Raw genomic sequence first — 26,735 nt, 5'->3', positions numbered from 1 at the left:
CTCACATCCTGGACATAAACTGTTTCAACTCCTACCCTCAAAAGGACGCTATAGAGCACTGCACACCAGAACAACTAGACACAAGGACAGTTTTTTCCCCACATGCCATCACTCTGCTAAACAAATAATTCCCTCAACACTGTCAAACTATTTATTAAGACTGTATTACTATTATTCTTCTCATCTTTCCTATTACCTATCTCCTTTTCTACTTATGTCTATAACCATGTTGCTTGTATCTTTACGATTTATGTTGTTTTTTTTAGTTTCTTAGTATGATTTTGATTGCTTATTTAGTATTCTATGACTATCACTAAGTGTTGTATCTTATGATACATGATGAATATATTTATGATGACTATGATCATGAGTCATCACTTATAGCTTTTATGTACACTGAGAGCTTATTCACTGAAGACAAATTCCTTGTGTGTCCAATCATAGTTGGCCAATAAAGAATTCAATTCTATTCTAAAAACATAGAATAATAAAAACGCCTTAAAACAAGACAATCTGATCCTGTACATAACAGAATAACAGAGTTGGAAGGAACCTTGGAGGTCCCTTGCATAATCAGGAGACCCTGTATCATTCCAGACAAGTGGCTGTCCAGTCTCTTCTTAAATGTTTCCAGGGATGGAGCGCCCACAGCTTCTGAAGACAAGTTGTTCCACTGGTTAATTGTTCTTGCTGTCAGGAAATTTCTCCTTGGTTCTAGGTTGCTTCTCTCCTTGATTAGTTTCCACCCATTGCTTCTTGTCCTGCCCTCAGGTGCTTTGGAGAATAGCTTGACTCCCTCTTCTTTGTGGCAGCCTCTGAAATATTCGAACACTGCTATCATGTCACCCCTAGTTCTTCTTTTCATTAAACTAGACATACCCAGTTCCTGCAACCGCTCTTCAGTCCCCTAATCATCTTGGTTGCTCTTCTCTGCACTCTTTCTAGAGTCTCAACCTCTTTTTTACATCATGGCAACCAAAACTGAACACAGTATTCCAAGTGTGGCCTTACCAAGGCGTTATAAAATGGTACTAACACTTCACGTGATCTTGATTCCATCCCTCTGTTTATGCAGCCTAGAACTGTGTTGGCTTTTTTGGCAGCTGCTGCAAGTTGAAGTCCACAGATCTTAAAATGGCTATCGTTAAGAAACATTGAACTACGCCAGTTTTTCTCAACCTTGGCAGTTTTCAGATGGGTGGATTTCAGCCCCCAGAATTCCATAGCCAGCATCCATCCAACTGAAAGCTGCTGCCAAGGTTGAGAAACACTGAGCTAGGCTATCACGTCTTGGCTTAAAAAAATCTCCAGCCCTGGTGGGCAGCAAAGGGAAGCATAACATTTTAACTCTGCTTCCATCTAATGGATTCTTTTATAGCTTAAATCTGATCACCTTACTGACTTCTAAGCTTTGCTGTGTTTCTCCCACCCTAGCCTCAAATTAGTACCGCCAACATTTGACAACAAAAAAGTTATTTTTCTGCAGAATAAGTTTTTGAATTCCCCCCGTCATGAATATAAATTTGTGGGATACTTGTGCATTGAAATAGTTCACATCTGCCGAACACATGCTTAAGGTTAGGTTCTTGCAAATTTCAGACTCCTCTGTTGTGTCTGCGCTCCCCGAGCCAGGCCCCCTGCCAGAAAGTGACTCGGAAAGTGAGGGGGAAGGGCCATCAGGACTTACCTCTGGAGCACCGGCTTCCCTGGCTCAGCTGCAGGAGCCAGAGGCATGCCAGGTGGAGGAGATAATGAGGCCTCCATCCCCTGACTCTTCCTCCCCCCAGGCCATGCCTCCAGACCCGGCTGATGGCAATCAGGCCTGGCTGGACTCTAGGTTTCGTAGGCAGGAGAGGTGGGAACAACAGAAGCAGGGATGGGGCAGGCCTAGGAAGTGCTGAGTCACGGAGCCACACCCCACAGAGTATAAAAGCAGTCCTGGCTGCTCTTCTGCTCCGTGATGAGCAAAAATTGAGCTGAACTATTTGACTTGGGGAGAAGTGAGCTGAACATTCGGCCTGGACTGCTGACTTCCTGGTTGCCTGGCAACCCCGAGATAAAAGGGAGACTTTGGCAGGCAGCTGCAGATTCCCTGCCAGGACTGATAGCAGCCATGAACTCAATTACTGGCTCGTTTAGCCAGCTCGCGCGGCTAAGGCCAGGAGGGGACAGAACATCCTCAGTGTCAATTGGAACTATAGTATTTCCCTGAAAATAAGACATCACCTGATAATAAGACCAATCGGGTTTTTGAGCGCATGTGCTGAAATAAGCCCTCCCCAAAAATAAGCCCTCCCTGAAAATAAGCACTCACTGAAAATATTGAACCGCATGTGCAGCCGGTCCCCGCCATTTCCTCTGGTTAGGGTTAAGGAGACAGAGCTGGAAATCAGGTAAGACGGCAAGAGGAGCCCCGTCTTGCTCCATGCACCCCAAAATAATATGACTTCTCCAAAGATAAGGCCAAGCACTTATTTCGGGGTTCAAAAAAAATATAAGACAGGGTCTTATTTTCGGGAAAACACGGTAGGATTACACATTGTTTGAAGTCGCTTGGTGATCTGTTAGTATCAGGAATTCCTCTCTACATTTACAGCATCTTATTTTTATCAACAACCTACGCAATGAGTAAACGCTTGCTTTGCCCCGCCAACATATTCTTTTCTTGAGGCATCAGTTTGCTGCTTAAAATACAGTGCAGTATTTTTATTCCATTGTGTTTCTGCGCCAGAAATGGTATCCCTCAAGTAACTTGTGAGGGGAAGGATTAATTTTCTGCTTTTGTTTTCCTGTTTCGCTTTTTGTAATGGGGGGGGGGGGGAAACACACAACCCTAAAATTTTGATTCCCTTCTTTCTGAAACATGTAATCATTACACCCCTTGCAACCTGTCACAAATTAAAGTAAAGTAAAGAAGGACTAGGGGTGATATGATTGCAGTGAAGCAACCTAGAAGTAAGGAGAAATTTCCTGACACTTAGAACAATTGGTTGGTTACCACCTTTAAAGCGCTCCATGGCTTAGGGCCCGGGTACTTACAGGACCGCCTGCTGTTACCTTATGCCTCCCACTGACCCGTACGCTCACACAGAGAGGGTCTTCTCAGGGTGCCGTCCGCCAAGCAATGTCGGCTGGCGGCCCCCAGGGGAAGGGCCTTCTCTGTAGGAGCACCTACCCTCTGGAACGAACTTCCCCCTGGTTTGCGTCAACTACCTGACCTTCGGACCTTTCGCCGTAAATTGAAAACGTATTTGTTCATCCAAGCGGGACTGGCTTAATTTCTAACTTTTAATTTTTAAATTCTGAAATCTGAATTTTAATAATTTTAAATTGGGGTACTGTGTTTTATTGGGGTCAATTGGACAGTTTTACATTTAAACTTTTAAATTTTTCGGCCGTTATATAATATGTTATTTTAATTTGTTGTTTTAATATTGTAGATTGTATATTTTAATTTGGCTGTACACCGCCCTGAGTCCTTCGGGAGAAGGGCGGTATAAAAGTCTAAATAATAAATAAATAAATAAATAATAAAACAATTAATCAGTGGAACTGCTTGCCTTCAGAAGTTGTCGGCGCTCCATCCCTGGAGGTTTTTAAGAAGAGATTAGACAACCATTTGTCTGAAAATGCTTTAGCGGGGTGGGCGGTGGGGTATTAGACTAGGAGACCTCTTCTTAAAAACTCTTCTTAAAAACCTCCAATGTTAGAGCACCCACAACTTCTGGAGGCACTGATCAGTTGTTCTAACTGTCAGGAAATTTCTTCTTAGTACTAAATTGCTTCTCTCCTTGATTAGTTTCCACCCGTTGCTTCTTGTCCTGCCTTCAGGTGCTTTGGACAATAGCTTGACTCCCTCTTCTTTGTGGCAGCCCCTGAGATATTGGAACACTGCTATCCTATCACCCCTATTCTTTGTACACCCCTGTACATTTTCAACATGTTCATGTTGTTTAGTTGGAAAATGGAAGTAAATATCAGTTGACTTAAATCACAGTCAGGGTCCTTGAGTGGTTCACACTGCTAAGACAGTCTGTTATTAACAGCAGCTGCTTGCAATTATTGCAGGTTCAAGTCCCACCAGGTCCAAGGTTGACTCAGCCTTCCATCCTTTATAAGGTAGGTAAAATGAGGACCCAGATTGTTGGGGGCAATAAGTTGACTTTGTATATAATATACAAATGGATGAAGACTATTGCTTAACATAGTGTAAACCGCCCTGAGTCTTCGGAGAAGGGCGGGATATAAATGCAAATAAAAATAAAAATAAAAAAAATTACAGATTAACAAGAGTTGGAAGGGACCTTTCAGGTCATCTAGTCCAACCCTCTGCCCAAGCAGGAGAACCTACATCTGCCTCTACCTAGGATCGAACTCACAACCTCCTGATTGTGAGGCAAGAGCTCTACCTCTAAGCCACAGCAGCTGCAAACACCTGCAAACAGCCATAAATGTGGGTTGCCCAGCACCTAAAATGTGGTCTCATGACTGGAAGGAGATAGTAGCTGTTGGAACTTCAAATCTGTGCATTAAGTCCCCTTTTTCAAATGGTTGCTAGGCAACTAGTCATACGTTGAGGACTATCTGTAGTTGTTTTAGAGACAAAGATCTGGATCATTAGTGGCAGGGTTATTATTACAAGTCACTGGCAACCTGTTTATCTGGCATAGAAGACTAAACAAGAAACCTACAAAGGTTGGTTCCTCTTGAGAGGTCACCTAGTGTCCTCCTTTCCATTGCTATTCTGCTACTATTATATGTATAAGATGTTTAAAGCTGGAATACTAAAACCCACTTCCCATTGTGACTGATGAAAACCAATTCAAGCCACATAAATTTAAATAGGACATAGTCTGAATCCTACCTATGAATGTTAGAAACAATTGCAATAGCAACAGCACTCAGACTTATATACCGCTTCACAGCTCTCTTTAAGCAGTTTACAGAGTCAGCATATTGCCCCCTCCCCCGCCCAAACAATCTGGCTCCTCATTTTACTGACTTCGGAAGGATAGAAGCCCGAATCAATGTTGAACCGATGAGGATCGAACTCCTGGCAGTGGGCAAAGTTAGTCTGCAATACTGCCCTTCTAACCACAGTGCCATCAAGTAAACAAGTAGGATATGAAGATACTGAAAAATGAACATATGCCTGTGCATTTTGGTTCTGATATGTGGAATATGTCATTTGATTATTTATTTTATTTATTTATTTTGTCAATCATATATAAGATAACAGGTAAAAGTATAAACATAATTTGGATACATGAAAAGAGTAAGTAAAAAAGGAATATAAGGACAGGTACGGTAGGCACGCAGGTGCACTTATGCCCGCTCCTTACAAACCTCTTAGGAATGGGGTGACGTCAATAGTAGACAGTTTAAGCTTAAAGTTTTGGGGGTTTGGGAAAAAACTACAGAGTCAGGTAGTGCATTCCAGGCATTGACAACTCGGTTGCTGAAGTCATATTTTCTGCAATTGAGTTTGGAGCGGTTTATCTTGAGTTTGTATCTCTTATTTGTTCGTGTATTGTTGTGGTTGAAGCTGAAGTAGTCATTGACAGGTAGGACATTGTGGTAGATAATTTTATGTACTATGCTTAGGTCAGACTGAAGTTGGCATAGTTCTAAGTTGTCTAAGGCCAAAATTTGGAGTCTGGTGGCATAAGGTATTTTACAGCGGGTAGCGGAGTGGAGGACTCTTCTTGTAAAATATCTCTGGACTAGATTAGAACCCCCAAAAAAAGGCAGTTTATGATGGAGATCATAGGGCAGTATTTCTCAACCCTGGCAACTTTAAGGTATGTGGACATATGCCGAGATGCTGGCTAGGGAATTCTGGGAGTTGACATCCGCATACCTTAAAGTTGTCAAGGTTGAGTAACATTGTCTTAGGATATTGTTCTGTCTCCGTCCTCACTTTGGAGTAACGAGCTGGCCTACAGCCAGTGGGTTCACGGCTCCTATCAGTCCTAGCCAAGAAAACGCAGCTGCCTGCCAAAAAGTTCAAACAGATTAAGACTTCAGCTCACTTCGACACGGTTCAGCTAATTTGCTTCCCGTGGAACTGAGAGCAGTCCCAAAGCTCCTTATATTCCCTTTGATGACGCCGCCTCTCTAATCTTCTGAAGCGCGGGTCGATCCAGGCTTCATTAGTATGATTATCAGCTGCGTCTGAAGGCGTAGCCTGAGGAAGGGAGGAATCAGGGGATGTCAGCCTCATTACGTCCTCCGACTGGCCTGGTTCTGGCTCCTGGAGCCAGGCCAAAGGAATCGGTGCTCCTGAGGTAAGCCTTACGGGCCCTTCCCCCTCACTCTTAGAGTCACTTTCGGGCATGGGGCCAGGTTTGGGGGCTGGAGCCACAACAGATATCTTCAGCAGCCAATGCAGCAAAAATCCTCTAGCCTTTGACTGCTACGCATCTTGCCACATGTAGCAATATATGTTCAGCAATTTATTTTACCCACTGATACAGTAATTACAGTATACCTGGAGGCACAGTTGGGAAACAGAAGGGAACCTGACATCTTCCTTACCATCTGCCCGTCAACACTGACAAATGTTCAGCACTTCTGTAAAAATGCTAAATCTCAGCAGGTGGCAGCTTGTTCTGGTCCCGAAAGTAACCAGGTTGGATTTGAGTAGGATTTGGAAAGGGAACCAGTCAGGGATGCCAGGTCTGTAGGCTAGGTTGGGAAATTGAGAAAATATATATATATATTTTAGAAAATAGTTAGGAACAAAGCACTTCTGTTTTACCGGCGCCCACAATGTTTCATGGATTTGTCCGTATGTTGTGGTCCGCCAGCAGCCTGAGGAGCTGGCAACGGCGTCAGACAGCGATGAGGCTGAGGAAGACCGTGGACCAGTCCTGGAGGCTTGGGAAGGCCCGGATGAAGACTCTGCGTCGGAGGCTGAGGTGGGGCCAGGGCCATCGGGGAGTGAGGTGCCGGACTCCAGAACCTCCAGAGAGTGACAATAGTGAGGCAGAGAAACAGGAGGAGTGTTGTGTCCGCGCCCCCCGAGCCGGGCCCCATGCCAGAAAGTGACTTGGAAAGTGAGGGGGAAGGGCCATCAGGATTTACCTTGGGAGCACCGGCTTACCTGGCTCAGCTCCAGGAGCCAGAGGCAGGCCAGGTGGAGGAGATAACGATGCCTCCGTCCCCTGACTCTTTCCTCCCCCAGGCCACGCCTCCAGACCCAGCTGATGGCAATCAGGCCTGGCTGGACCCTAGGTTTCATAGGCAGGAGAGGCAGGAACAACAGAAGCAGGGGTGGGTCAGGCATAGGAAGTGCTGAGTTATGGAGCCACACCCCACAGGATATAAAAGCAGCAAGGGCTGCTATGCCTCTTTGTAGCAGGCAAATCAACTGCTTGACCAGAGCTGAAGTACTGTTTGTTGACTCGTCGGCATCAAGGGAGATAACAGAGACACTTGGCAGATGCTCGCTAGTTTGCTGCCAGAGCTGATAGTGCCGGCTAATTAAGCCATCGCTCGGACTGAGGTGAGGGGGACAGAACAAGGAACCTGTTCCTAATGCACGCATGAGAAGAGCTGCCAGAAGTCAAGAGCAGCTCAAGCAAAGAGGACGATTTGGGAGTAGGACCAAGAGATGATTGGCCCCTCCCATAAGGCTTAAAAGACAAGCAACAGTGTTTGGGTTTTGCTGGAAAACAACATTGATAGCTTTGTCTTGTTGCATTTATTTGGTATCGGTATCTTCTGAACTTTTTCCAAGAAAGGCCTTTGGCAGTTTGCCTAATTGGACCAAGGTTGGTGATAGGACTGAGGAATTGTATTGGGAGGAATTTGCTTTAATTTAGTTGAACTACGCTGAGAATGAAGTAATTCTCAGCTATTCAAATAAAATTTGTTTCTTTTTACACTGACTGAGTTTCCTACTACCTATGTGGGCCTGGGTCACAACACCATAAACCATCAGGAGTTGAGTCCTTTTTGAAGGAGACTTCACTTTTAAAATGGATAAAAGTCTGCATTTATTTGCCGAACTGTATAAACAGGATAAGTTCATTCAAATTATTTCTGCAGGTCAATTCACGATTTCTGAATCGCATGTTTCAGATAAGGAAACAAAGAGAACCTGGAACAAAGAAAGAAAAAAGAAAATGATGATCGCTTGACCTCAGGACACTGCAGCCGTCGTAAATATGAGTCAGTGGTCAAGCATCTGAATTTTGATCGTGGGACCATGGAGATTTTGCAATGGTCATAAGTGTAAAAAATGTGTTTTCAGCGCCGTTTGTAACTTCGGTCACTGAACGAACGATTGTACGTTGAGGTGTGTACAGGTAGTCTTTGACTTACAACAGTTCATTTAGTGACACTGAAAAAAGGGGACTTATGACCATTTCTCACGCTTACGACCATTGCAGCATCCCCATGGTCGTGTGATCAAAATTCGGCTGCTTGGCAACTGACTCATATTTACGACGGTCGCAGTCTCCCAGGGTCATGCTATCATTTTTACCAACCTCCTGACAAGCAAAGTCAATGGGGGAAGCCAGATTCATTTAACAACCGTGTTATACTAACTTAAAACTACAGGGATTCATTTAACAACCGGGGGAAAGAAAAGTCATAAACTGGGGGCAAAACTCACTTAACAAATGTCTCAGTTAGCCACAGAAACACAATTGGGTCAATTGTCATAAGTCAAGGACTACGTGGATGCAACTGCCATTGCATTTTGAAAATTTTGCTCTGTTCAGTTTTGTTGAATGAGTGGGGGGGAAAAAAAAGGAAAGAAAAAAGAAAGGAAGCCGCTCTTTAAGGAGGAAAGAAACGAGGGGAAGGAAAAACTTTGCTTTGCCTAAGGAAATCAAACAGATGCTTCATCGGCGAATTAAATAGTCTCATGCCCCTCCGTGTTTTCCCTCCAGAGCTCAGGCATCGATCGCCTCTGGCTAGCAATCTAGTGATCTGTCCCTTAGCGAAAGAGGTTTCTGGTCTTTGAACAGGCTAACAGGACAGCTGGCAGACGTGTTGACAGATGCCAAAGAGGCTGAGCAGCCAGTAAGATCCAAAGCTTGTTCCAGGTCATCAAACGCGTTTGCTGGAAATGACGAGATCGATGTGGTTAGAGAGGAGATGTATGTGCTCCCAGGTTGAAAATGTTCTTGCCTTTAGCAGAACAGGTGTCAGTCGGGAGGAAGGGTGACAGACTGTATGCAACCTGGCTGGTAACAATGCATGATTGATTGGGATACCTGCCCGAGTGGTGGCAACAGATACAATAGCAATAGCACTTAGACTTATACACCGCTTCACAGTCCTTTACAGCCCTCTCTAAGCAGTTTACAGAGTCAACATATCACTTTACGGTCGTAAGTGTGGAAAACCATCATAAATCATTTTTTTTCCAGTGCCGTTGCAACTTCAAACGGTCAGTAAACAAAATGTTGTAAATCGAGGACTAGCTCTACCGTATAGTGACCAGACATCCCGCTTTTGGCGGGACAGTCCCGTTTTTTAATAATTTGTCCCGCATCCCGCTGCAATTCCAAAAAGTCCCGATTTTTGTTTTGTTTCACTCCCATTCTGAAAATGGGAGGCGGCAATGCAAGAGGAGGAGGCGGAGAGAAGGGGGAGTGGCGGAGAAGGGGGCGCGAGAGGGAGGAGAGACACCGCTTGACTTCACCCGAGAGGAAGAGAAGAGCAGAGAGGAGAGCCGAGGAGAGCCGAGCCTGCCTGGAAGAGCGGAGAAGCAGCAGCCGCTCCTCCTCCTTCAGGCAGGTGGCAAGACTCAGCACGCATGCGCAGCCCCCCGCCCCCATCAATGGTTTCCCGCTTTGCCATGGCTGAAATCTGGTCACTTTACTCTACTGTGTATTCTTGTAGAGCTTTCCCCCACTTTGCAATCTTTTCAGAAAATGGGGTCGCTTCATCTGTATTCGAATGCTACGCTTTGCTCTCTTAAGGAGATTAGAAACAAACCCCGCCCCCCGCCCCAAAAAAATGGCACACACATTTTTCAGCAGTCTTTTGTATCCTAACAAAAAGCAAAGTCATGAGGGGTTAAGAGATAATAGCTGACCTCTGGCCTTGGTTTCACTTGGCAAAAAGAGTGGAGGAAGAAAATTTTTGGTAGGGATGTTGCAAACATTTTTCACCGGGTAGTAATCATTATAAGCTGCCCTATGAACTGACCTCGCTTTGTTAGAGCATGATAAAACATGCTGGACCTTGCTTGCTACATCTAGTGGGGCTTTGAACTTCTGATGGAAATTTCAGTGTTACGGAAATGCAAGGAAGCTGGATAAATTCTATATTTGAGTCTGTCGGTACTTCAAAAGGATGATTAGGGGACTGAAGGTTAAAACATACGAAGAACAGTTGCAGGAATTGGGTGTATCTAGTTTAATGAAAAGAAGGACTAGGGGTGACATGACACCAGTGTTTCAGTACCTAAGAGGCTTCCACAAAGAAGAGGGGGTCAGACTATTCTCCAAAGCACCAGAAGGCAGGACAAGAATAGAATTTTTTTATTGGCCAAGTGTGATTGGACACACAAGGAATTTGTCTTGGTGCATATGCTCTCAGTGTACATAAAAGAAAAGATACGTTCATCAAGGTACAACATTTACAACACAATTGATGGTCAATATATCAATATAAATCATAAGGATTACCAGCAACAAAGTTACAGTCATACAGTCATAAGTGGAAAGAGATTGGTGATGGGAACTATGAAACGATTAATAGTAGTGCAGATTCAGTAAATAGTCTGACAGTGTTGATGGAATTATTTGTTTAGCAGAGTGATGGCCTTCGGGAAAAACTGTTCTTGTGTCTAGTTGTTCTGGTGTGCAGTGCTCTATAGCGTCGTTTTGAGGGTAGGAGTTGAAACAGTTTATGTCCAGGATGTGAGGGGTCTGTAGATATTTTCACAGCCCTCTTTTTGACTCGTGCAGTATACAGGTCCTCAATGGAAGGCAGGTTGGTAGCAATTATTTTTTCTGCAGTTCTAATTATCCTCTGAAGTCTGTGTTTTTCTTGTTGGGTTGCAGAACCGAACCAGACAGTTATAGAGGTGCAAATGACAGTAGATGACAACAATAGATGGAAACTAATCAAGGAGAGAAGCAACCTAGAACTAAGGAGAAATTTCCTGACAGTGAGAACAATTAATCAGTGGAACAACTTGCCTCCAGAAGTTGTAAATGCTCCAACAGTGGAAGTTTTTCAGAAGAGATTGGACAACCGTTTGTCTGAAATGATATAAGGCAGTGATGGCTAATCTTTTCCGGACTGAATGCCCAAAGCATGCACGCACACACCTGAACCCCCAAAATGCAATGCACTGGGGGGCTGTGCATTTACCCTGCGCCCCACACATGCACCCCCCACATGCACCCCACCCACTTGGCACATGCCCCGCCCACCCACATGCACCCACCCCCTGAATGCGCCCACGGCCCCCGCATGTGCCCCACCCACCCACATGTGTGGCAGAAACCGGAAGACTAGCTGGCCGGCGCGTGGCACGTTTTTATTTTTATTTCTCTTTTAGGGGAAATATTCTGCCTTTTTAATATTTCCTAGAATATTTCATTCTTCTAGGAGAAAGGTGGGTGCTAACTTTCCACAACCCCCAAAAGAAGGAAGGGTAAGGATAAGGATTATAACTGAAGAGTGAAAAATCCTTTAGATTAGTCCAGGGGTCTCCAACCTTGGCAACTTTAAGACTTGTGGACTTCAACTCCCAGAGTTCCTCAGCCAGCTTTGCTGGCTGAGGGACTCTGGGAGTTGGAGTCCACAAGTCTTAAAGTTGCCAAGGTTGGAGACCCCTGGATTAGTCTGTTTCCTTGAAAACGACGTTCAGTGAGACTGCTATGTAACTAGAGCAAAGAAAAGGACATTTGACTGACATTCAGTAAAATCCCAGTGATAAGAAGAGACACAGGAAGCTAATTGGATTTCTGAGGAATGTAAGATAGCCCTGATGAATTAGATTAAAACCTACCTATCCAGCTTCTTGTCTTCCGTTAGTGGCCAATGTTTCTCCAGGATGCTCATGGTAGATTATTTCATGCCTTCCCTATCAAGGAACCTTCAGAGGAGACATGGCTGATAAAGTAGATTGATCCCTATCAATAAGGAAGGACATTCTAGAAGTGGATTGGGAAGATTATGGTAACCTTTGATAAGGATGAGTGAATGTCAGTTTTGGATTATAATAATGGGGTAGGTGAATATAATAATAAATATAATATAATATAATATAATATAATATAATATAATATAATATAATATAATATAATATAATATAATATAATATAATATAATATAAGATAATATAATATAATATAATATAATATAATATAATATAATATAATATAATATAATATAATATAATATAATATAATATAATATAACAGAGTTGGAAGGGACCTTGGAGGTCTTCTAGTCCAACCCCCTGCCCAGGCAGGAAACCCTACACCATTTCAGACAAATGGCTATTAAACATTTTCTTAAAAATTTCCAGTGTTGGAGCATTCACAACTTCTGCAGGCAAGTTGTTCCACTGATGAATTGTTCTAACTGTCAGGAAATTTCTCCTTAGTTCTAAGTTGCTTCTTTCCTTGATCAGTTTCCACCCATTGCTTCTTGTTCTACCCTCAGGTGCTTTGGAGAACAGCCCAACTCCCTCTTCTTTGTGGCAACCCCTGAGATATTGGAACACAGCTATCATGTCTCCCCTAGTCCTTCTTTTTATTAAACTAGACATACCCAGTTCCTGCAACCGTTCTTCATATGTTTTAGCCTCCAGTCCCCTAATCATCTTTGTTGCTCTTCTCTGCACTCTTTCTAGAGTCTCAACATCTTTTTTACATCGTGGCGACACAAACTGATTGCAATATTCTAAGTGTGGCCTTACCAAGGCACTATAAAGTGGTATGAACACTTCACGTGATCTTGATTCTATCCCTCTGTTTATGCAGCCCAGAATCGTGTTGGCTTTTTTGGCAGCTGTTGCACACTGCTGGCTCATATCTAAATGGTTGTCCACTAGGACTCCAAGATCCCTCTCACAGTTACTACTATTGAGCAAGGTACCACATATACGGTACCTGTGCATTTTGTTGTTGTTTTTTTGCCTAAATGTAGAACCTTACTTTTTTTACTGTTGAATTTCATTTTGTTAGTTAGTGCCCAATGTTCAAGTTTGACAAGATCTTTCTGTAACTTGAGCCTATCTTCTGGAGTGTTGGCTATTCCTGCCAGCTTAATGTCATCTGCAAATTTGATGAGTTCCCCATCTATCCCCTCGTCCAAGTCATTGATGAAGATGTTGAAGAGTACTGGGCCTAAAACAGAGCCTTGGGGTACTCTGCTGCATACTTCCCTCCATGTGGATGTAGTTCCGTTGAGGACTACACGTTGAGTGCGGTTGGTCAGCCAGTTGCGAATCCGTCTGGTGGTGGTGCTGTCTAATCCACATTTTTCTACTTTATCTAGTAGTTGGTTATGGTCTACTTTATCAAATGCTTTGCTGAAGTCCAAGTAAATTATATCGACAGCATTCCTCTGGTCCACTAATTTTGTCTATATATTAGTAATCACTAATATATTATTAATCACTAATTTATTATTAGTGATTGCTTATTTGTACCCTATGACTATCATTAAGTGTTGTATCATTAAGTGTTAAATTTGTACCCTATGACTATCATTAAGTGTTAGTTCTTGATGAAGGTATCTTTTCTTTTATGTACAGTGAGAGCATATGCACCAAGACAAATTCCTTGTTTGTCCAATCACACTTGGCCAATAAAATTCTATTCTAGTCTATTCTAGTGATTGGTTTCTCTCAGCTTCTCATTTGGTAAATATGCCATGTTTGATGAATCAGGCCATCAGAGAAGATGCAATAGCATCCAGACTTACTTTGGACCTTACTTGCACTTCTCTCCAAGTGGCATATAAATGCTCTCTAAGTGGTTTACAGAGTGAGCCTACTGCCCACCCATCCCCAACAGTCTGGGTCTACATTTTACCGACCTCGGAAGGATGAAAGGCTGAGTCAAACTTAAGCCTGGTGAGAATCGAACTGCTGGCAGTCGGCAGTCAGCCAGCAGAATTAGCCTGCAATACTGCATTCTAACCACTGTGCCACAGCAGCTCTTAGATAGCAAATCACTTTCTATGGCTTATAACCGTGATGGTGAACATATGGCACGCATACCCGAAGTAGTATGCAGAGCCATGTCGCCTGGCACATGCGACGTTGCCTGTTCCTCTTTTGGGATTCTGGCGCACATGCGCGCGCAACTATCAGCTGGCCTTTTTACACGCAGCAGTGCCGGAAACTACATGATCTTCTAGGTGGTCTTTCATTTTCCTATGTGAGCATGCTTGCCAGTCAGTTGATCATCGCGTGCGCATGCGAACCAGAAACCCGGAATAGTAACTGGCTGAAACCAGAAGTTCAGTAGCTGAAACCGGAAGTTCATTTTCAGGTACGTGCAGGCGCCCTGGGCAGCTTCTCTTCCAGGTTGCGGCTCAGATGCACGAGGTTCGCCATCACTGTGGTATAAGTTAGTCCTTGCTTAACGCCCATTTGCTTAACGACTGTTCAAAGTTACAGCAGCCTTGGAAAGGGTTGCTTAAAATGGCCTGCAAAGCAGTTCCACCTGTCACAAAGCGTCATAATATTCTGCAGGGCAGTCATGCGATTGCAATCTGGTCACACAGGTCACTTGGCAATCGGTTGTTTTAAAGCGTGGCCTGGTTGCCAAGCACCCAAATTGCAATCCTATGAAGAACATTACGACATTTTGTGACAGTTGCAAGTGCTTTACTGGCCATAAAGCACCTCTCCAAGGCTGCTGTAACTTTGGACAATCGTGAAGCAAAGACTAACTTATAAAGTCATTGAAAGAAGTTAGCATCACCTTGGAAAGTTTTATTTTCTTTCACAATGGCTTCCCCTTTTTTTTCCCTTTCTTTTCACTCCTCAGTTAGCAGAGCCTGCTATTTCTCTGGAGTTTTTATGCTTGTGTAATTAACAGCTCTCAAGGGTCTTTTAAGGTGTATTTTTTTTAAAAAAAAATGCCTCTTATTCGAACGACTTCGCTAAAATGATTACAGTCCTAATCCCTTTGTCATGGTTTTAAATATCTTTATTCTGAAATAAAGGAGGCTGTGGCCTTGGTTTTCTCTCAGCCATGACAACCTCTTACATTAAAGCATTTTGGAAATTTCATGAATATCTAAGCATTGTTAAATGCCGAACAATTGCAGAATGTGCAGATTCATGCTTGGGGGCCTTTCACATTCTGGTTTCTAGGCAGAAGTCCTAAATAATTTCATTTGGCAAAGGATTTTCATCCCCATCATGCAACCATTTCTAAAAATTGGATTGGATAAATTCACAGAAGGGGGTAACATGAAGGGTTATGTTCCTTGAAATGACCTATTATTTCTAGATCAAAGGGAGCATGCTTCCAGATATCAATTGCAGTTGAAAGTAATGGGAAAAGACACATTTACTGTATATCAGTGGTGGTGTTGTGACCCAGGCCCAAGTAGGTAGTAATAAACTTAGTCCGTGGAAAAACAAACTTTATTCGAACATCATTCAACTCAAAGTAAAACAAATGCCTCCCAACACAAATTCCTCAGTTATCTCACAAACCTTAGTCCAATTAGGCAAACTGCCAAAGGCCCTTCCTGGCAAATGTCCAGAAGCCACAAAAACAAAGACGAAGCAGAAGACGTTGTTTTCCGGCAAAGCTGAAACACCAGTGCTGGTCTGTTTTAAGCCTTATGGGAGGGGCCAATCATCTCTTGGCCCTACTCCCGAGTTGTCCTCTCTGCTTGAGCTGCTCTTGCCTTCTGACAGCTCTTCTCATGCATGCATTAGGAACAGGCTCCTCCTGTTCCTCTGCCTCATTTTCTATCAGTCTCTGGATGCTCTGGAGTCCCCACCTCACTTCCCGATGGCCCTGGCCTCACTTCAGCCTCATCGCTGTCTGACTCCATTGCCAGCTCCGTAGGCTGCTGACAAACTACAACAGGTGGGTTGCCCCCAGTTTGGACTGGTTCGCAAGAAGCGGTAGTAAAACCGGCAGGAGGTTCCACTCACTGACCCAGACATCATCAGGAAGCTTCCGCGCTTGCGCAAAAGCACATGGGCAGCCCTGTTGCGAACTGGTGGTAAAAGTAAGTAGAACCCACCCCTGATATACATCTCCTTCTTATGAGTCACGAGAGATGCCTGGTTAGAGAAACCTTGCTGGTCGTGTCCCTTTTTCAAGAAGCAGGTGCTTTTTCAACAGGCAACTGGACTTTCTGGTTTTTCTTTGAAGACGTTTCACTTCTCATCCAAGAAGCTTCTTCATCTCTGATAGGATGGTATGGAATGGAAGGATTTATACTTCTTGCATCTTCGAAGGAAAAAATAAAACACAAGAAAGTCCAGTTGCCTCCTGAAAAGCACCTTTGGGACAGCCATGACCTGGATGACTGAGAATCTCCATAGACATAAACTGATGGCCAAATTCAACAGGATATTATTCTTCATTCTAATGGACCGAAGCCATTGGATTCCAAATTTTGGTGACCTTGATTTAGAGTCTGTGCTACCAACTTTTTGGAAGGTTGTTGGTTGGTCTAGACCAGGAGTCTCCAAACTTGGCAACTTTAAGGCTTCCAGAATTCTTCAGCTATCCATGCTTGCTGAAGTTCACAAGTCTTAAAGTTGCCAAGTTTGGAGACCCCTACGCTAGACCAGTGTTTCTCAACTGCAGCAATTTGAAAGTGGGTGGACTTCAACTTCCAGTGGTGAGCGGGATTCTGGGAGTTGAAGCCCACCCATCTTAAAGTTTTTGAGGAACTCTGGTCTACAGCATTGGGCTTAAACTGGGTAGTTCAAATCCCCATGTCTCTCTGAGATGACATTAGGCCCTTGTTTCCTTCAGGATTTGACAATATAATTGGCTCAGAATGAGTGGGTTGGCTCCTAATGGAAGTAGGATCTTAAACATAGCAATGTTGATTTTGCCTAGATGACATTAATAGCTCACAGTGATCTCACACACACACAAAGACACATACTGGATGCATTAATTGATTTCCTGGGTTTGGAAAACACATTGAATTCTTAAATGGGCCAGACTGAAATAAATAATGTACTAAGGGCAAAAATAATAATAAATAAAAATTAAGTTAGGTATCTTGAAATGTTTTGTAAATGCAGATAATAGAACTTTATAATACCACTTTATAATGCCCTTGGTAAGGCCACACTTGGAATACTTCATCCAGTTTTGGTTGCCACAATGTAAAAAAGATGTTGAGACTCTAGAAAGAGTGCAGAGAAGAGCAGCAAAGAAGATTAGGGGACTGGAGGCTAAAACATATGAAGAACAGTTGCAGGAAGTGGGTATCTTTAGTTTGATGAAAAGGGGAGACATGATAGCAGTGTTCCAATATCTCAGGGGCTGCCACAAAGAAGAGGGAGTCAAACTATTCTCCAAAGAACCTGAAGGCAGGACAAGAAGCAATGGGTGGAAACTTATCAAGGAGAGAAGCAACCTAGAATTAAGGAGAAATTTCCTGGCAGTTAGAACAATTAATCACTGGAACAACTTGCCTCCAGAAGTTGTGAATGCTCCAACGCTGGAAGATTTTAAGATGTAGGATAACCATTTGTCTGAAGTAGTGTAGGGTTTCCTGCCTAAGCAGGGGGTTGGAATAGAAGACCTCCAAGGTCCCTTCCAACTCTGTTATTCTATTCTATTCTAAATTATGTTCTATTCTATCCTAACTTTTAAGAGATCCAAATAAGTCAGTTGTATGAAATTAAATGTCAGTTTATTACATGTATATCTAAATCCAACCCAACTCTGTATTTCTATGAATGTTTATAATTTATTGATACAATAGTTGTTATGATTATTTATTATTTATTTATAGTATATAATAATACAGTGTAATCCATCCGAAGTCACCTTGCAGAGAGAAATGAGCACAATGTAAATTGCATATTAATTGATCTGACCAGTAAACGCTCAACTCCATCCAGTGGCCCCAACTCTAGTCCTAAAATTAAGGGGTTACAGGGTCATAAAAAGGGAGTTATTGATTGATTGATAAATTTTATTGCAAGTAGCTCATGTCTTGGACTTTTGATGTGAAAAAAATCTGTGTTATTAATAATGCGTTAATAATATGATTTTATGGATGTTTATAATTTATGAAATAATTTTACAATTATCATTTATTGATATTACAGGTAGTCCTTGACTTACGACCATAATTGAGCCCAAAATTTCTGTTGCTAAGCGAGACAGTTAGGTGAATTTTGCCCTGTTTTACGTCTTTTCTCACCACAGTTGTTAAATGAATCACTGCATTTCTTAAGTTAGTACCAGGTTGTTGAGTGAATCCGGCTTCCCCGTTGACTTTGCTTGTCAGAAGGTCACAAAAGGGGATCACATGACCAAGCGACTCATATTTATGATGGGACTTTGCAACCGTCATAAATATGAGTCCGTTGCCAAGCATCTGAATTTTGATCACATGATCAGGAGGATGCCACAACGGTGGTAAGCATGAAAAATGATCATAAGTCATAACAGCTGCATCTTTGAACTGCCGCTAAATGAACTGTTTTTTTTTTGTTTTTTGTTTTTTTTTTCATAAAAAGTTTTATTTTTACAATCATATCAAATAATTCATCCAATGTACAGTTGTATACAATTAGTCGGGCTTGCCCAGTCACCACCCCTCTTTTTAACACTCTTCCCTCTTCTACCTTCTTTTACTTTCCAAACCTTCCTCTCCTTCTCTTATCTACATCCGCCTCCTCCACCCTACACCTTCCTTCTCCTCTACTATCCCTCTTCCTTCCTCTTCTCCTCTTTCCTACCTCCTACTCTCTCTTTTCTCCTCCTCACCGCTCTAAAATGGTAACTATGCAGACCCGATCCTACATTAATTATATTTCTTCAATAATCCCTGTACATTAACCATCACTCCATCTCTACCAAACCCCCCAGTTCCCTCCCCTTACCCCCACCCCCATCCCGACTTCCCAGAACAAAATGCAGGGTATCAAAACTAACAATCATAATCCAAAATAATTCCTAAATTATAATCTCTAGTCACACCACACTTAGTCACACTCTCAATTCCCTCTCCTTCAAAAATATATCTAATACAAAATATTTCCTAAATTTACTCATATGCTATTCAATATTTTTTTATCTGATACTTATTTTAAATATAATCAATCCACATTTTCCATTCTAGAATATATTTTTCTAGTGTATAGTCTTTCAAGTAAGCGGAGATTTTGCCATCCCTGCCAGATTTGATACTTTGAGTGTCCATTCTTCGATTGTAGGTAATTCTTCTTTCTTCCAATACTGAGCAATCAAAAGTCTTGCAACTGTTATTAAGTTCAAAATCAATTTAGTCTCTATAGCTGTGTAGTCCATAATTATTCCTAGTAGAAAGAACTGGAGTAAACTTAATCTTCTTTTCAAAATATTCTGCATGATCCACCATACTTTAATCCAAAATGCTTTAACTTTTTTACAAGTCCACCATATATGGTAATAAGTAGCATCTTCACAATCGCATCTCCAACATTTAGCAAGATCTAATATGTGTTTCTTGTAAACAGGTAATGTCATTTTAAATTGTTTGAAATAATGAAATACTTTCCTTCTCTTCTACGGTGAGTTCAGGCCATTAACATTCCAAGATAGGAAACTTTTGGAACACCAGCCGCAGATCACATTTTACTTTAGGCCTTGCTCCTCCCACTGTTTCCGTTGTAGTAGTTGCCAGTTGTTGTTGTGCCTTCATCTCTTGTTCCTTGCGTTTAGCAGCAGCTCTTGTCAACCTTTGTTCTTTTGAATCTAAACCCGTCGTAGGTATTTCCAACACTTGTAATAAATCTTCTTCCATCACAATCTGTTCTTGTACCTGCTTCACTTCTCTTCCTTCACTTCAGCCTCCTTCCTCTAGCTTCCAATGGGGAAGACTTCCAACTTTAATACCTCAACATAAAATTCTCTTGCTTTTCCAACCGTATTGAAACGATATACTTTCCTGCATAATATACTATTATACCAGTTGGAATATCCCATCTATATTCAATCTGATGTTTTTTAAGTTCATTCACCAGGAAGGCAAATTCCTTCCTAGCCCTTAACATTTTTGGTGGAATTTCCTTTAATATCAAAATATCTTGACCAGCAATCTGAATCTTCTCCCCCTTATATGAAGCTTGCAAAATCTGATTTCTCACTGTTCTGTTTGTAAAATAAATAACAACATCCCTTGGCAACTTTTTTTGCCTTGCTATCCAAGAATTCACACGATATATTTTATCAATTTGATAAGCCACATCTGCTGGACGAGCTGCTAATATCTCAGCAAATACTTCAGAAAAAATTTTCCTTAAATTCTCTTCCTTATTTTCTTTCAAACCTCGAATTCTAAGAGCAAATTCCATATTTCTATATTGTATCAAAACTATTTCATCCTCTGTTTTTTCCATTTTACTTTGAAATTCATCCATTTTATTTTCTAATTTTAAATTATGTTGCTTAATTTCTTCAACCTCCTCCTCCAATAAAATCACATTCGTTGCCAAACTTGTACTGCCATTACAAATCCTTCTTTAACTTCTTTATTTCCCACTTGAATTTCTGATATCTGCTCTTTCATTTCAGACATCTCATCAGTTATTACTTTAAATTTTTCTTCTATAAAGCCTTTTAAGTTCTCTTGTAACGCCTCTAAATTCAATGTTCTAGTCTCTGCTGTATGAGCTGGAGAGGCACCAGCTGATAAAGTTCCAGAGCTCTTTGTTACAGTAGACTTTAATTGTTTGGCTGCCATCTTCTATAAAATTATATATTTATTTATTTCAACTTAATATTCACTTTAAATCTTCTTAACTCTAAAAACACAGTCTTTTAAAGCAGTATTTAAAAATCTCCCTAGATTCTATCAGCAGGCAGCAAAGAGTTAAAGAGTAAAGCAGCAAGTAACATGCAAATTACCAACTGCAGACAGAATGCTGAAAGTATCGCTTTCGCTTTCCACTCGTTAACTTGTTAACAATTCGCCTCCATTTTTTACTGTTTTCAAGCTTGTTACAAAGTATCGGGAATCGCTTGGCTACTTGCTTAAAGTTCTCCCACTTTCGCTCTGTCCGGTATAATCCTTTATTGTCCAAAATAAATCTCGCTTGGTCGTGGTGATTGGTTCCGCCAAAGCAGAAGAATCCTCGGATCTGGAGCACTTCGGGTTACTGAGGGAACTTAACCTTCAAACCCCTTTTTCTCAGGGGCTTTAGGAAATTCAACCTCTGCCCTCAGCTCACCTTCCTTCTCCCGAAGAGGGGGTTTTCCGAACCGCTGGACAGCAGATTTAAGCTGTCCTAGCGATTCCACATAATCCAGAGGTTGGTGATCGTAAAGATCACCGCCATCACCTACGGTGCCAAACCGGAAGTCCCCCGCTAAATGAACTGTTGTAAGCCAAGGATTATCTGTATATAAAATAGAAATAATAGAATATATAATTTATAAATTTATCAATGGATTGATGGCTAAATTTCATTGGTGGTGCTCATCTCTTGGCCATTTGAGATTATCTATCTTTCTATCATCTATCTCTCTATCTATCTCTATCTTTTTTATCATCTATCATTTTATCTGTCTGTCTGTCTATATCTATCTATCTGACAGTTAGAACAATTAATCAGTGGAACGACTTGCCTGCAGAAATTGTGAATGCTCCAACACTGGAAATTTTTAAGAAAATGTTGGATAACCATCTGTCTGAGATGGTGTAGGGTTTCCTACCTGGGCAGGGGGTTGGACTAGAAGGCCTCCAAGGTCCCTTCCAACTCTGTTGTTGTTATCTATCTATCTATCTATCTATCTATCTATCTATCAATCTATCTATCTTTCTCTATCTATCCATATCCGTCTGTCTGTCTGTCTGTCTGTCTGTCTGTCTATCTATCTATCATCTATTTCTCTATTTCTCTATTTCTCTATCTATCTATCTATCTTTCTATCATCTATCTCTATATCTGTCTGTCTGTCTGTCTGTCCAAAAAGAGCTGTGCTAACTGATTCTTTAAAATGTTCTTCCTTTCTCCTCTAGGCTGTATGTAGATGGTCCCTTTGGGAGCCCCTTTGAAGAATCTTTCAATTACAAAGTCAGCCTGTGCATAGCTGGAGGCATCGGAGTAACTCCATTTGCAGCTATCTTCAATACTCTGCTGTATGTAAGCTTCATTTCATTAAAGTTGCCCCCACGTCACCCCCAAGATTGACCTAGAGTCTTCTACCAAATACATTTTGCAATAACGAGAGTCCTCCTGGAATATCAAAAACCATGATTCTTATTCAGCAGCATTGCAGATCGGGAATATTAAATCTGTGCAGAAATTTGAAATCTCGATGCATGGGAGATCCAGTTGGCATGACCCTATCAAGCAGGGGCATTTGCAATAAATTCCAGCTGTCCCCTCTGAATGACTTGAAAACTTTGGGTTTCCACCTGGGGGAGAATAAAAAGAAAGGAAGGAAATGGGTGAACGGAGGTGTAAATTGTTCACCAGACAATTTTATCTTGCAATTTTCTTGGCAGTAAACACTATTGCCAGCAGTTTCCGCTACCATACTAGTCAGCATACCAAACTGGAGCTGCAAATATATGGATGTAAATATATAGATGGGTAACAAGCAGTGGTGACATCTTGCCAGTTCTGTCTGGCTCACGCAAACTAATAGTGGCAGTGGCGCGTGGTTTGGCGAACTGGTAGCGGCGATAGTGCGAGGTTCCACCCACCCGCCCAGATGTTTTAACCAGGAAGTAACCTGTTTTTGACCCTCTGCGCATGCGCAGAGGGTCAAAAGTTAGACGACGATGGCGCGTGTGCGAGTGGAGCCAGTGCATGGGAGTGGCACGCGCACTTCCGAACCAATAGGGAAGGTAAGTAGATTTCACCTCTGGTAGGAAATGATTTTCTTCAAGCTATATCTGATTTGATCGGTTTGCTGAGCAATTCTTGTAGTAAACCTGAAGTATTCATTCTTATTTATTAATTGGTCAGCATGAAGCCCAAAACAATCTGGGCAGTGAACAATAAAAATGAAACTTAGTGCAATAAATGTAAGAAAAAGATGCAAACTATTGTAACACCCCCAGATAGCTCAAGCTGAAGGCACCACTTCAGAGATGTGAGCAAGGTGGGAGCTGCATCTACCTCTTCTTCTTCTTCTTGTGCTATATCCATCATCGGTGATTGGCCGATCATGTTGACGATCCTATTTTTATCAACAGCCGCACGAAAAAGTGCTGTTGAGTTTTGTCCAAAGCGGTCTCTTAGATTTTGAAGCCATGATGTTCTTCTTCTGCCTGGACCTCATTTGCCTTCAATCTTTCCTTGGAGGATTAAATGATTAAGGTTATGATTAAGCATCTACCTACCTTAGGCAATTCCTAAGTAGAATTGGGAATTCTACTAAGTACTTAGGAAGTCTAAGTACTAATGTAAGAACTTAGAAGTTCTACTAAGTATTAATATACTTCTGAGAATGGAATGGAGTAGAGTAGAGTAGAGTAGAGTAGAATAGAGTAGAGTAGAATAGAATAGAATAGAATAGAATAGAATAGAATAGAATAGAATAGAATAGAAATTAAAACAGAAACAAATAAGAATAGAATAGGACAGGACAGAACAGAACAGAATAGAATAGGAATTAAAACAGAAACAAATAAGGACAGGACAGGACAGAATAGAATAGAATAGAATAGGAATTAAAACAGAAATAAATAAGAATAGAATAGAATAGAATAGAATAGAATAGAATAGAATAGAATAGAATAGAATAGAATAGAATAGAATAGGAATTAAAACAGAAGAGAAGAGAAGAGAAGAGAAGAGAAGAGAAGAGAAGAGAAGAGAAGAGAAGAGAAGAGGGATTAAAACATAAACAGAACAGAATGGAATGGAACGGAAAGGAATGGAATAGAATAAGCTAGAAGGGACCTTGGAGATCTTCTAGTCCAGAAGATTTCATGGAATCTAAGCAGATTCTTTATAGATGCCTAGGCTGGATAACAGATTCAGTTCTGGCTACAGTACCCTTGCAGCAACTTTAAAATAGGTCTCCTTCTAGACTGGTGGTGTTGCCCCACTGGCCATCTCATTGTTGCCTGGTTATACCAGCCTCATCTTCTCAGCACAATGTCTCCAAAGGGATTTTAAGGAGCCTTGGTGGCACAGTGGTTAGAATGCATTATGGCACAGCCTAAAGCTCGATCCTGGCGGGGTCGAGGTTGACTCAGCCTCCCATCCTTCTGGAGGTTGGTAAAATGAAAACCCAGATTGTTGGGGGCAAAAAGGCTGACATTGTAAACTGTCCAGAGAGTGCTGTGAAGTACTACGGGGTGATGCATAAATCTTAAGTGCTAATGCTATTAAATTGCTGCTTGATTTTTAACTTGTGATTTCTTACTGCCTCTCCAACCCCTCAAATGTGTGTGAAGGGATGACTGGAACCACTACAAACTCAGAAGGCTTTACTTCATTTGGGTGTGCAGAGACATCTTGTCCTTCCACTGGTTTGCGGATCTCCTCTGCAAATTGCATAACAAGGTAAGGAGTAAGCGAATCAGAATAAAGCTGGAAGGGACCTCGGAGGTCACCTATTTATTTATTTTATTTATTTTATTTATTTTATTTGATTTTTATACCGCCCTTCTCCCGAAGGACTCAGGGCGGTGTACAGGCAGAAGTAAAAAAGACAATACAATGTACAATTTAAAATGTGAATTAAAAAACTTATTATAATTAGCCCGAAACTTTAAAATATATAAAAAACTAAAATCCCATTTAAGATTAATATTAAAAATTTAAAAATTTAAAAACCAATAAAATTCAATAAAATTCAAGCCCAGCGAATGAAAAGATGTGTCTTCAGTTCGCGGAAGGTCCGAAGGTCAGGTATTTGGCGTAAACCGGGAAGCTCGTTCCAGAGTGTGGAGCCCCACAGAAGGACCTTCCTGGGGCCGCCAGCCGGCATTGCTTGGCGGACGGCACCCTGAGAAGTCCCTCTCTGTGAGGCGTGCGGGTCGGTGGGAGGCATGAGGTAACAGCAGGCGGTCCCGTAAGTACCCAGGCCCTAAGCCATGGAGCGCTTTAAAGGTCGTAACCAACACCTTAAAGTGCACTCGAAGGCCACAGGCAGCCAGTGCAGTCTGCGCGGGAGGCGGTGTTACGTGGGAGCTACGGTAGCTCCTCTATCACCAGCAGCTGCATTCTGGACTAACTGAAGCCTCGAGTGCACCTCAAGGAGCCCCATGTGAGAGCATTACAATAATCCAAGCGAGAGGTAGCAGGCGTGAGTGACTGTGCACAAGGCATCCCGATCAAGGAAGGCGCAACTGCGAACCAGGCGAACCTGGTGGAAGGCCCTCCTGGAGGCGGCCGTCAAATGATCTTCAAGCGACAGCCGTTCATCCAGGAGGACACCTAAGTTGCGCACCCTATCCTTTGGGGCCAATAACTCGCCTCCAACAGTCAGCTGCGGCTGCAGCTGACTGAATCGGGATGCCGGCATCCACAGCCACTCCGTCTTGGAGGATTAAGCTTGAGCCTGTTTCTCCCCATCCAGACCCGTCTGGCCTCCAAACACCGGGACAGCACTTCAACAACTTCATTGGGGTGGCCGGGGTGGAAAAGTACAGCTGGGTGTCATCAGCGTACTGCTGGCCTCTGACCCGGCGCCAGTCTCAACCAGCTCCTTGGTTCTCCGAGGAGCTGAGGGAGATGAAGCGCCGGAGAAGACGCCTAGAGAGTGCCTGGAGATCCAGCCGCTCTGAGGCTGACGGACACTAGTTAGGTCCTATAGTAGGACCTACCTAGTGGCAATGAGGGCTGCGGTTGCCCACGCTTCCTCCCTCATTGCGCCGGCAGATAACCGCCCGCCGCCTGTTTCGGTGACCCGCTCGCTCCTCCAACAGGAGGGGCGGAGGACCCCTAAGGCGTGCCGAGGAGTTTAACGGTTATCTATACGACAAAATCGCTCAGCTTCGGGACGGATTGGATCAAAATTGGGTAGATCCAGGCGAGGGTTCCGAGGCCCGCCTTGTTGAGGTGGTTTGGGATGACTTTGATCCTGTGACTCGAGGACATGGACAGGTTGCTGGGCAGGCTGAACGCCACCACATGTTTACTGGATCCGTGCCTCCTGGTTAGTACTGGCTACTCAGGAGGTGACACGAGGCTGGCTCAGGGGATTACAAATGCTTCTCTGCGGAGGGGGTCTTTCCGCTGCCTTGAAAGAGGCTGTGGTGAGACCCTCCTCAAGAAGCCTTCCTGGACCCAGCTGTTTTAGGAACTACGCCAGTCTCCAATCTTCGCCACGGCGAAGGTTGTTGAGAGTGTGGTGGCATGTCAGCTACCCCAGTACCTGGATGAAGCTGTCTATCTAGACCCGTTCCAGTCCGGCTTCCGGCCCGGATACAGTACGGAGACAGCTTTGGTCGCGTTGGTGGATGATCTCTGGAGGGCCAGGGATAGGGGTTATTCCTCTGCCCTGGTCCTATTAGACCTCTCAGCGGCTTTTGATACCATCGACCATGGTATCCTGCTGCGCCGGTTGGAGGGGTTGGGAGTGGGAGGCACCGTTTATCGGTGGTTCTCCTCCTACCTCTCTGATCGGACG

At 42.7% G+C, this 26,735-nt stretch overlaps 1 protein-coding gene across 1 annotated transcript in view; it reads left to right on the top strand.

The window, feature by feature from the left end:
* Window positions 1-26,735, top strand: part of NOX4 (NADPH oxidase 4) — a 157,973-nt gene that overhangs the window by 105,975 nt on the left and 25,263 nt on the right. Inside the window, exons 14-15 of the mRNA XM_058186635.1 lie at window positions 22,162-22,281; window positions 24,556-24,664. Of these exons, the coding sequence (XP_058042618.1) occupies window positions 22,162-22,281; window positions 24,556-24,664 (229 nt within the window). The remainder of the gene's footprint in view (window positions 1-22,161; window positions 22,282-24,555; window positions 24,665-26,735) is intronic.

This window comes from Ahaetulla prasina, chromosome 5, assembly GCF_028640845.1.
Source record: "Ahaetulla prasina isolate Xishuangbanna chromosome 5, ASM2864084v1, whole genome shotgun sequence".
Lineage (NCBI taxonomy): Eukaryota > Metazoa > Chordata > Lepidosauria > Squamata > Colubridae > Ahaetulla > Ahaetulla prasina.
Note: the sequence above shows the minus strand (reverse complement) of the source record. Positions and strands in the feature narration are given on the sequence as shown.